The sequence below is a fragment of the Microcaecilia unicolor genome, chromosome 2, assembly GCF_901765095.1.
Source record: "Microcaecilia unicolor chromosome 2, aMicUni1.1, whole genome shotgun sequence".
Classification (NCBI taxonomy): domain Eukaryota; kingdom Metazoa; phylum Chordata; class Amphibia; order Gymnophiona; family Siphonopidae; genus Microcaecilia; species Microcaecilia unicolor.
In genome coordinates, this window is record NC_044032.1 from 553,322,922 (window position 1) to 553,335,033 (window position 12,112).

The 12,112-nt window shown below is 44.0% G+C and overlaps 1 protein-coding gene across 1 annotated transcript in view; it reads right to left on the reverse strand.

Annotated features, from left to right (window-relative positions):
- LOC115462188 overlaps positions 1 to 9,343 on the reverse strand; it is a 45,572-nt gene extending 36,229 nt beyond the window's left edge. The window contains exon 1 of the mRNA XM_030192203.1: positions 9,073 to 9,343. Coding sequence (XP_030048063.1) covers positions 9,073 to 9,075 — 3 coding nt within the window. The 5' untranslated portion in view covers positions 9,076 to 9,343. The remainder of the gene's footprint in view (positions 1 to 9,072) is intronic.
- Positions 9,344 to 12,112: the final 2,769 nt, after the last annotated feature.

Below are 12,112 nucleotides of genomic sequence, written 5' to 3' on the forward strand. Positions count from 1 at the left end.
TCCCTCTGCAGAATGCAAATAATTCATATACTTTCCACAATGTGATTTTCCGGATTTAATTTGTGATGTGCTATCTCTCACTGTTACCAATAACCTACCCTTCAATTATGGGCTGCTCATGTCTTTGTCAGTGGGCAAACTTACAAAATCAGCAAGGGATCAAATACTTATTTCCACCACTGTATGTCATATCCTGCAACAGTACCATGGTTAATACAGGAATGTGACAACTTATTAACTAACATCAACACCACCGCATCAGCTGGTACTTCTAAGACAATGCTCATATTTATATCCAGAAGGGTATGCAGTGTTTCTTGCACCATATGTCTGTGTTAGGCTGCTTGCAGTACCAAATTTAATTAGTCCAGGAAACAAACCTCAGAAAGCTCTTTGCATCTTATATGCTAACCAAGAACTAGCAAATCGTCCTTTGATTTTCTGTGTGAAACTTGAGGTGACAAAAATACTTTTTGGATAAGCCCTGCTAAGATCCAGAATGGTTTATAGAGAAGACACATAGAAAATGGACTCACTCTGCATAAATTAAAAGAGTATTAACATCCAGCAGGAAAAATGGCCTCAAAGAGCTTCCAGGTCCTGAATCGATCTGTTGAAGCTATAACGGGTCTAGAGACCCTGCTTTCATAATTGGCCAAAAAACCTGTTACTACATAAACCTGCTGGTGAAGATCCTTTTTTTGTGTATTTATTTATTTTTTGTCGATCTGTAACCGAACATTTTTCACAGTTTAGTTGATTCTAAATTAAGAGTGTACCAGTAGCAGAAATTCAAATTAAAGGCCACCAAAGAACAATTGTGGAAAGCACCCTGAGAGAGGGTGGGGTGTCCATCTCAGAAGACCTGGGAGCAGCTGCTTGCATTCCCCCCCCCCCTCCTCCAGGGCTCCAGTGCACCTCAAGGATAACTTGGGCAAAATGTGAGCCACAGCCTAAGCTCAAATGCTTATGTACTCCCAGAGAGGCATCATTCTTGTACCACTTTAACCCCAGCAACTGTTTATTCCTCTTAACTCTATTGTTGTATGTCAATGTGACTATTGTCTCCATGTATTTCAATATTTCTCTCTGTAACAGCCAACAAAGAGGCTTTGTTCTGAATGGAATGCAGCATAAATGCTTGGAATGGGCAGTAGAGTAAACAGTGCAATGCTTACAGATTCATATGGGTCAAGCACCTCGTTTCATTAATCAGTGTTCGCTGGAAGATTTCATGCATCCAGGTGAGCTCAGATTTATTACTCTGTACCATTTCATTGCCATTTCTCAGCTTCCCATTCTGCTTTCCCTGCTTCTGCTGAGTGATCCACGAGGAATGTGTTATAAGCTGCGAGAATTAGTGTGAATTGCAGGACGCATTGATCACTGACACTTCGAACGCACCTTGCGGCCCCATGATCCTTCAGAGTATTAACAATGTTATGAAAAGATATATCACGATTGATAAAAACTTAAAAGTTAGAAAACATTTTCACAGAGCACAGATTCAGTAAGGAGGGGAGTTTTTGGTCAATGATTATTTCAGTCACGAGTGGGATTTATCTGTGTCCTGAAGTTGCCATACGGCAGCATATCCCAGTGACTAACGAGACCTTTTTTCCCCCCATCACAACATATTTTTGAGTGAACATTAAGGGCCCTGTTTACTAAGCAGCGTTATAGGCGCATTAACATTTTTAATGTGCGTTAACCAAGTACGTGCATTAACCATGTACATGCCTTCAATATCTCTATAGGCACCTACACTAACACGCCTTAGTAAACAGGACCCTAAGTCTACTTTTTTGTTGAGTTGCTAGTGTATGGTAGTAGACTATTGAGATATATAATAACAATTACTTCCACGTGATGAAAATGCAGTCTGTGCAAGTACATATGTCAAAGGAAAAATGGTAAGGGAGATATGCACCTGGGAGCAATTTCTGAAGTCCACTGCAGTGCCCCCTAGGGTGCCCGGTTGGTGCCCCATCTCCACAGGTTCTGTCTCCACCCCTGCCCCATCCCCGCAGGTTCTGTCCCCGTCCCCGCCCCGTCCCCATGGGTTCTGTCCTCATCTGCAGAAGCCTTGAAAACTTATGATTTTATATTTAAATCTCTTTATTAAAATATAAAAAGGAACAATATGCTGTGCAACTGTTGTGTATAAATTACAAATAGAGAACAATAATAACAATGAGCAGCTGTAATAACCCTCCTTCCCACCACCATCCTCTACCCTTCCAACCCCAACAATAGATGATTTCTACTATACCTAGGAATCCTAATTCACACTGTTAAAATGTCTAGGGGTATAAAATACAACCCATTCTATATGCCCTAGACGGGAAAAATATGCCCTATAAAGCACTATTATGTTTTTTTAATCTGTGGTTAAAAAAGAAATCATCAACAATCTCAGGATTCAGTCTAGCTCTCCTGTCTTCCACAGTCCTTCCTGGAATAAGTACATAAGTACATAAGTAATGCCACACTGGGAAAAGACCAAGGGTCTATTGAGCCCAGCATCCTGTCCATGACAGCGGCCAATCCAGGCCAAGGGCACCTGGCGAGCTTCCCAAACATACAAACATTCTATACATGTTATTCCTGGAATTGTGGATTTTTCCCAAGCCCATTTAGTAGTGGTGTATGGACTTGTTCTTTAGGAAACCGTCTAACCCCTTTTTAAACTCTGCTAAGCTAACTGCCTTCACCACGTTCTCCGGCAACAAACTCCAGAGTTTAATTATGCGTTGGGTGAAGAAAAACTTTATCTGATTTGTTTTAAATTTACTACACTGTAGTTTCATCGCATGCCCCCTAGTCCTAGTATTTTTGGAAAGCGCGAACAGATGCTTCTCATCCACCTGTTCCACTCCACTCATTATTTTATATACCTCTATCATGTCTCCCCTCAGCCGTCTCTTCTCCAAGCTGAAAAGCCCTAGCCTCCTTAGTCTTTCTTCATAGGGAAGTCATCTCATCCCCGCTATCATTTTAGTCGCCCTTTGCTGCACCTTTTCCAATTCTACTATATCTTTCTTGAGATGCAGCGACCAGAATTGAACACAATACTGAAGGTGCGGTTGTACCATGGAGCGATACAACGGCATTATAACATCCTCACACCTGTTTTCCATACCTTTCCTAATAATACCCAACATTCTATTTGCTTTCCCAGCCGCAGCAGCACACTGAACAGAAGGTTTCAGTGTATTATCGACGACGACACCCAGATCCCTTTCTTGGTCCGTAACTACAAACGTGGAACCTTGCATGACGTAGCTATATTCAGGTTCTTTTTTCCCACATGTATCACCTTGCACTTGCTCACATTAAATGTCATCTGTTATTTAGCCGCCCAGTCTCCCAGTCTTGTAACGTCCTTCTGTAATTTTTCACAATCCTGTCGCAAGTTAACGACTTTGAATACCTTTGTGTCATCAGCAAATTTAATTACCTCGCTAGTTACTCCCATCTCTAAATCATTTATAAATATATTAAAAAGCAGCGGTCCTAGCACAGACCCCTGAGGAACCTCACTAGCTACCCTTCTCCATTGTGAATACTGCCCATTTAACCCCACTCTGTTTCCTATCCTTCAGCCAGTTTTTAATCCACATTAGGACCCTCCAATTTCCTCTGTAGCCTTTCATGAGGTACCTTGTCAAACGCCTTTTGAAAATCCAGATCCATAATATCAACTGGCTCCCCTTTGTCCATGTTTGTTTACTCCTTCAAAGAATTGACGTAAATTGGTCAGGCAAGATTTCCCCACACAAAAGCCGTGCTGAATTTTCTTCCAGCTGAGATCTGTATTATTTCAGATTATTTGGTTTTTAGAAATACTTTAGGAACATATCTTTCTAAGAAACATCTTTTATCTGTTTAGAACCATTTACTGATTTTGTCCGAACTCTTAGTTAAATGTGATCGGCACTGAACTGCAAGGTTGTAGCGGAATACAAGAATGTATCAGTATCAGCAGATCCCCGGTGCAAATGGCTTCATCAAGATATGATATCATATCGGAGTGAAATATGAAACCTGGAACGGAGAATAAAGTATGAATTTGAATAGTGGAGATCAGTGTTTAATATATATTAAGTTTATTTCTACTGAACAGTGTTGAACAGTGGTGCTATTTATATATATAAAAATATCTTTATCTGTACTCATGATGATACTGAAAGATATGACCAAAGGTTGTCTATCTATTCTAATTAATGCTCTCCCATGTTTGATGGTCCTGTTCTGGTATCCCCCAGAGCATGTATGTTTTGTGTATGATTTCTTTTATAAAATAGGCATAAAATAGACTTTTGAACATTTCATATAGGCACCCTATTATAAAATTACATCATGACTCTGCCCCGCTCCATCCAAACTCCACCCCTTGAGAACAGCTTTGCATGGATCGTTAAAAATATGCACAGGCTCATCAGCAAATTTAATTCTACACCAGTGGTGTAGCTATGGGGGGCCACGGGGGCCTGGGCCCCCAAATTGGCTCTGAGGTCCCTGGTTTGGCTGTTGGAGGTCCCCAACCCCCCGCCAACTAAACATTTGTCCTGCACTGGTCTCGCTGCATTGCCTGCCCTGCTCTTCTCAGTCACACTGTTTACGCTCGTTTTAGTGAAACTGAGCATGTGCTACACTTTGAGCATGCTCAGTTTCATTAAAAAAAAGTGTGCACGGCGTGACTGAGAAGAGCAGGGCAGGCAATGCGAGACCTGCGTGGGACAAATGCTTCAGCTGGTGGGGTTGGGGACCCCTGCCAGCCAAAGTATGATGATGGAGAGGTGGCGGGGGAGGGTGCATTGGGGGGGTGGTCAAAATGTGCCCCCAACTTTGGGCTATGCCCCCCCCCCCCCGTTGAGGTCTGGCTATGCCACTATTCTACACATGTACACCCATGAGCGCTTTATAAGAGATAAGCACAGAGTGGAAGGAGGAAGTTCCCAGAACTTCCAGAAATCCAATGTCTTAAAAAATATAATTTTTCTCCAAAAAAGGTAGTATAAATGGACTGTGTTTTGGCAATATGCCTTTCTCAGGGGTTACAACTGTATATGAATACAGAAACCAATAAGGAGAATAACTGCAATGAACAGCAGATAATGCAACAGTCAGCATCAGTAGCACAGTGACTTTATAAGAACCGTTTTCCAAATGTAAAGCATGCTGAAACATGGAAAATGCTTTTTAAAGACCCCCATAAGTAGTGATGTTCTGATAATTTATCATGGCTTTCACCATCTCTACTCCAGTTGGTAAGGCCCTGTTTGTTTTTCACATCTATAAAAGGACAGTTCAAAGGAGGGCCACCAAATTGGAGCATAACTGCACTGCAAACCATATATCCAGAGAGACAGAAAGAACAAAAGATGGACTCTCTAAGAAGAGAATAAAAGAGATAATATTATACTAGCACTGTTACCAGTGTTATCATTAAGGTACCAGCAGTGCCGTAGCGAGGGCTAATGGCACCCGGGGCGGGTCACCGCTGCGCACCCCCCCCTGGGTGCAGCACGGCGCGCCCCCCCTCTGCGGCGCACCCCCCCCTCCGGACCGCGAACCCCCCCCCCGGACCGCATTCTTACCTGCAGGAGGGCCGATCCGCCTCGAGTGCACGTCACTCGGAGCTGCGTCAGCCCCGCTGGTTCCCTGCTCTCTCTGTTCCGGGGCAGAGGGAGCAGGGAACCAACGGGGCTGGCACCCCCCGAGCGCGTGCACCCGGGGCGGACCGCCCCTCCCGCCCCCCTTCCTACGCCACTGGGTACCAGATAGTAGCTATTTTTCAACAGCTTAAGTAAAAGAGGTTGCCCTGTGAACCGGGGCGGGATGCAGGCTAAAGAGAAAGATAAGATAATGGGCCCAATATTTTATTTATTTATTTGTTTATTTCATTTATATCCCACATTTTCCCAATAGATCAAGTTCAATATGGCTAACAACTTGTTGTGATTAACGGTACAAAAAGTTATGTGGGATAGTATACATTCAGTAGTAATAACAAAATTAATGAGGATTGAGTAATTACAATATGTAATATGGAAATGAATACTAGACACGAAAAGGTAACAATTTATAGTCATCCATGTATAATAACAATTAATGGAACTGAGAAATTGAATACCTGTACAATTAGGGGTTTAAATTAATTATGATTATCCGTGAGGAATTGCTTAAACAGAGTGGCTTTAAGGTATTTCCTATCAAATAATTAGGTTCCCATCAGATGAATTTCGGGACGGAATTCCACCATATTCAAAATTCAGCAGCACCTAACTGGGCAGTGCCACTGAATATCGGCTCTAACTAGCCATGTCAAAAGCAGCCAGTTGAGGGGTGATCTGGGGACACAGTTAGTACAGTCCAGGAAGTTATCTAGCCTACCAGTGATATTCAGTGCTGGTGCCCACATAACTAACTGGCAAGTAGGACCCTGTAAATAGCAGTCCTAACTCTGCTCGATTAGCTATGAGGGTATGTTAGTGAATATCAGCCATACCAGCATAAGTCTGGGTGCTGTTGCAAACTCAGTTATTCAAAGCCAGTGCCCAGAAAAGGCCTGGCAATGAATATCTAAAGGACTAATTTAGCCTGCAACACTCAGTACTCATAAAACTGATGACTACTGCCAGCTGAATATTACCTCCAATGTTTTTTCCTTGAAAGATTTGAAACAGACTTTTAGTGGAGCTGGCAGGAGAAAAAATTATGATGAAATTCAAGCATACTTCAGACAGATGCAGAGGGCAGTGGATGAGAGCAGAAAACCATAGTTCAGGGAAGACTTCTAACGGCAAAAATAGGCAGGGTCAAATAAACAGGCAAGGTGGACCAAATGGTCCACTATCTGACATCTTCTTCTATGTTTCTACGACAGCCACCAGCGTTTCCCTTCTTGTTGTCCCTGTACGGTCTCAATTTATGTTTTTCAAGACTTGAGATCAGTCATTTTCCTGAATAACCATGGTGCGACTGCACCTTGAATACTGTGTGCAATTCTGGTCACCACATCTCAAAAAAGATATAGTGGAATTAGAAAAGGTACCGAGAAGGGCAACGAAAATGATAAAGGGGATGGGATGACTTCCCTAGGAGGAAAGGCTGAAGTGGCTAGGGCTCTTCAGCTTGGAGAAAAGACAGCTGAGGGGAGCTCACTACTCCATCCTCATCCTCCTCGACCTATCCGCCGCTTTTTTCACTGTCAATCATAATTTACTTCTTGCCACACTGTCCTCATTTGGGTTCCAGGGCTCTGTCCTCTCCTGGCTCTCCTCTTATCTCTCTCACCGTACCTTCAGAGTACACTCTCATGGTTCTTCCTCCACCCCCATCCCGCTCTCTGTTGGAGTTCCTCAGGGATCTGTCCTTGGACCCCTTCTTTTCTCAATCTACACCTCTTCCCTGGGCTCCCTGATCTCATCTCATGGTTTCCAATATCATCTTTATGCTGACGACACCCAGCTTTATCTCTCCACACCAGACATCACTGCCGAAACCCAGGCCAAAGTATCGGCTTGCTTATCCGACATTGCTGCCTGGATGTCCAACCGCCACCTGAAACTGAACATGGCCAAGATCGAGCTTATTGTCTTCCCACCCAAACCCACTTCCCCTCTCCCTCCATTCTCTATCTCAGTTGATAACACCCTCATCGTCCCCGTCTCATCTGCTCGCAACCTCGGAGTCATCTTCGACTCCTCCCTCTCCTTCTCTGCGCATATCCAGCAGATAGCCAAGACCTGTCACTTCTTCCTCTATAACATTAGCAAAATTCGCCCTTTCCTCTCTGAGCACACCACCCGAACTCTCATCCACTCTCTCATTACCTCTCTCCTTGAGTACTGCAACCTACTCCTCACTGGCCTCCCACTTAGCCATCTATCCCCCCTTCAGTCTGTTCAGAACTCGGCTGCACATCTTATCTTCCGCCTGGACCGATATACTCATATCACCCCTCTCCTCAAGTTACTTCACTGGCTTCCGATCAGGTACCGCATACAGTTCAAGCTTCTCCTACTAACCTACAAATGCACTTGATCTGCGGCCCCTCCTTACCTCTCTACCCTCATCTCCCCTTACGTTCCTACCCGTAACCTCTGCTCTCAAGACAAATCCCTCCTCTCAGTACCCTTCTCCACCATCACCAACTCCAGGCTCCGCCCTTTCTGCCTCGCCTCACCCCATGCTTGGAATAAACTCCCTGAGCCCATACGCCAGGCCCCCTCCCTGCCCATCTTCAAATCCTTGCTCAAAGCCCACCTCTTCAATGTCACCTTCGGCACCTAACCACTACACCTCTATCTAGGAAATCTTGACTGCCCCAACTTGACATTTCGTCCTTTAGATTGTAAGCTCCTTCGAGCAGGGACTGTCCTTCTTGTTAAACTGTACAGCGCTGTGTAACCCTAGTAGCGCTCTAGAAATGTTAAGTAGTAGTAGTAGTAGTATATGATAGAGGGCTATAAAATAATGAGTGGAGTGGAACGGGTAGATGTGAATCGCTTGTTTACTCTTTCCAAAAATACTAGGACTAGGGGACACGCAATGAAACTACGAAGTAGTAAATTTAAAACGAATTGGAGAAAATATTTCTTTACTCAACATGTAATTAATTCACTGCCAGAGAATGTGGTAAAAGCGGTTAACTTAGCGGGGTTTAAAAAAGGTTTGGATAGCTTCCTGAAAGAACATTCCATAAGCTATTATTAAAATGGACTTGGGAAAATCCATTGCTTATAAGCAGCATAAAATGTATTCTATTGTTTTGGGATCTTGCCATGAACTTGTGACCTGGATTGGCCACTGTTGGAAACAGGATACTGGGCTTGATAGACCCTCGGTCTGTCCCAGTATGGCAACACTTATGTACTTATGTACTTAGATTGGCTGTGTGGCTCATTTTAAGAGCAGTTTGCAGGAAAATTCTCTTTCATTCATTATTCATATATGTAGGAAATGCAGACAAAAGTGCAGAAATACCCACCTCCCCTCAAGCCTGTGCTCTGTACACTAACAGATTATTTCTCTCTTTGAACAACACTTTTCATCTGCACTCACCATTTTCTTTCTTTAACCTTGAAATGAACTTCTTTGGTGGAATTACTCCAACTTTTTTCTTCTGCGTGGCAATGCTATGAAAAAGGTCTGTCAGACAGTCAGTAGATTTTCCTTCTTTTTTTCAGCTAAGCCTTGTATACCAAAACATTCTCTCGAAAGGGCCGGCAAAAGTACAAGGTCTGCAGCACAGAGTTACAGTAGCATGTATTCCCAAACTGTCAAAGCACAGTGAAAAGAAAAAGAAATCACTGTCCATACTTATATACAGTGCAGACTCTGACTCCAGTCTAAGCAACACAACACTATCACACCGGGCAAACCTCCATTAAGCTAATGTAAACTCAGCAATTTGACACTAAAAGAACATCAAATACAAATATTTATATAATAGAGGCCCTTTCTTTTATGGCAAGAGCAAATACATTATTGACACAGAGTGAAACATTCATAAATCTGCAATAAGTGGTTTCTGCCTGCAGAGGTATGTAGAGATCTCTGTTTCCAGACTGTTCCAGGAATGTGAGAGTGAGAGCTGCCATTAATGACTCTGTGGAGTGTCAGGGCATTAGAAGAATCTAGAGGACCTGAGAAGATTGAGTAGTGACCCCCTTTGGTGCTGGATCTTCTCACTGTCTGCAGCCCTGAGCACCAGGGCTGGCATCAGGAGAGACTGCCTGCAATCCAGCAACTCAATCAGGGCCCATATAACCATTAGAGAATTTAGGCAGTCACCAGGGGTGACAGCTTCTGGGGAGGACAAAGAGCAGCTAGAGTCAAAAGAAAACAATAGATCCTGACAGCCAGGCAGCTCAAAGAATCAGCATGTACCTGTACCCATGTAATGAGGGAAACATTTCATATTTAAAAGTGTGATGTCTATCTATGCATTTTTACATGTTTCTTCTGGAATGGGTAATATTTGGAAAATCAGGCTTGTTGAATTTAAGAAAATACTAGAGGGGAACTATGGGTGGGATGGGGGGGGGGGGATGCAAGGCTAAAGGTTTGCCTAGGGCATCCAACACCCTTGCACTGGCTCTGAGTTTAATCTTAACAATTTCTTGACCCACACTTCCATGACATCAGTGAGTAGATTATATCTGAGAAATTACATTCCTCACCTTCCTTTAGCCATGCTGCAATGGAAGGTGAGTGAAAATTCTTACATTTTGACATGTTAGCCAGGGAGTAACAGATTGCTGAACCTCATCACTTGGACTGGACACCAGTGAGATTATTTCCCACACAAAAAAAATATCCCTTGTGTCCTGGGCCTTGAGACCCAAAACTGGAACTAAACCTTCTCTGCCCATATCCAGCAGACAGCCAAGACCTGTCGCTTCTTTCTCTATAACATCAGCAAAATTCGCCCTCTCCTCTCTGAGCACACCACCCGAACTCTCATCCACTCTCTCATTACCTCTCGCCTTGACTACTGCAACCTACTCCTCACTGGCCTCCACTTAACCATCTATCCCCCCTTCAATCCGTTCAGAACTCTGCTGCGCGTCTTATCTTCCGCCTTGACCGATATGCTCATATCACCCCTCTCCTCAAGTCACTTCACTGGCTTCCGATCAGGTACCGCATACAGTTCAAGCTTCTCCTACTAACCTATAAATGCACTCAATCTGCAGCCCCTCATTACCTCTCTACCCTCATCTCCCCTTACGCCCCTACCCGAAACCTCCGCTCTCAGGACAAATCCCTCCTCTCAGTACCCTTCTCCACCACTGCCAACTTCAGGCTCCGCCCTTTCTGCCTCGCCTCACCCTATGCTTGGAATAAACTTCCTGAGCCCATAAGCCAAGCCCCCTCCCTGCCCATCTTCAAATCCTTACTCAAAGCCCACCTCTTCAATGTTGCTTTCGGCACCTAACCATTATACCCTTTTCAGGAAATCTAGACTGCCCCAATTTGACTGACTGCACACTTTGTCCTTTAGATTGTCCTTTAGATTGTCCTTCTCTGTTAAATTGTACAGCGCTGCGTAACCCTCGTAGCGCTTTAGAAATGTTAAGTAGTAGTAGTAGTAGTAGTAGTAACCTTCTTGAGAGTCTACAGCTCTTGCATAGAGAAGCAGGGGAAAAGAAGAATTTATGTGTGTGCAGCACAGACAGACATACCGAGACTGACATTTAAAAATGCTAGGGCCCTGTTTACAAAAGCGAGCTAGCATTTTTAGTGTACGCTAAAAATTAGCACGTGTTAACCATATGAATATTATGGGCATCCACATGGTTCGTGCGTGCTAATTTTTAGTGAGCACTAAAAATGTTAGCACATCTTTGTAAACAGGGCCCCTAATGAACTCAGCTGTGGTGCAGCTACATAAAGTACTTAAAAAAATTCTCCAGCAATTATACTTTTAATTTTGGTCAATACGGAGGGGCATAATCGAACAGGGCGCCCAAGTTTTCATGAGGGCATCCTCGCAGGATGGCCCTGTAAAGGGGCAGGGCAACTCGGATTATCGAAACAAGATGGACATCCATGAAATTTAGGTCGATCTTAGAGATAGTCGTCCTTAGGTCATTTTTGAGATGGTTGTCCCCGGTTTTCGGTGATAATGGAAACCGAGGACGCTCATCTCAAAAACGACCAAATTGAAGGCATTTGGTTATGGGAGGAGCCAGCATTCGTAGTGCATTGGTCCCCCTCACATACCAGGACACCAACCGGGCACCCTAGGGGGCACTGCAGTGGACTTCACAAATTGCTTCCAGGTGCATAGCTCCCTTACCTTGGGTGCTGAGCCCCCCCCAAACCCCACTCCCCACAACTATGTACCACTACTGTAGCCCTAAGGGGTGAAGGGGGGCACCTACATGTGGGTAAAGTAGGCTTCGGGTGGGTTTTGAAGGGCTCACATTTACCACCACAAGTGTAACAAGTGGGAGGGATGGGCCTGGGTCCGCCTACCTGAAGTGCACTGCACCCACTAAAACTGCTCCAGGGACCTGCATACTGCTGTGATGGAGCTAGGTATGACATTTGAGGATGGCATAGAGGCTGTCAAAAAATTTATTTATTTATTTAT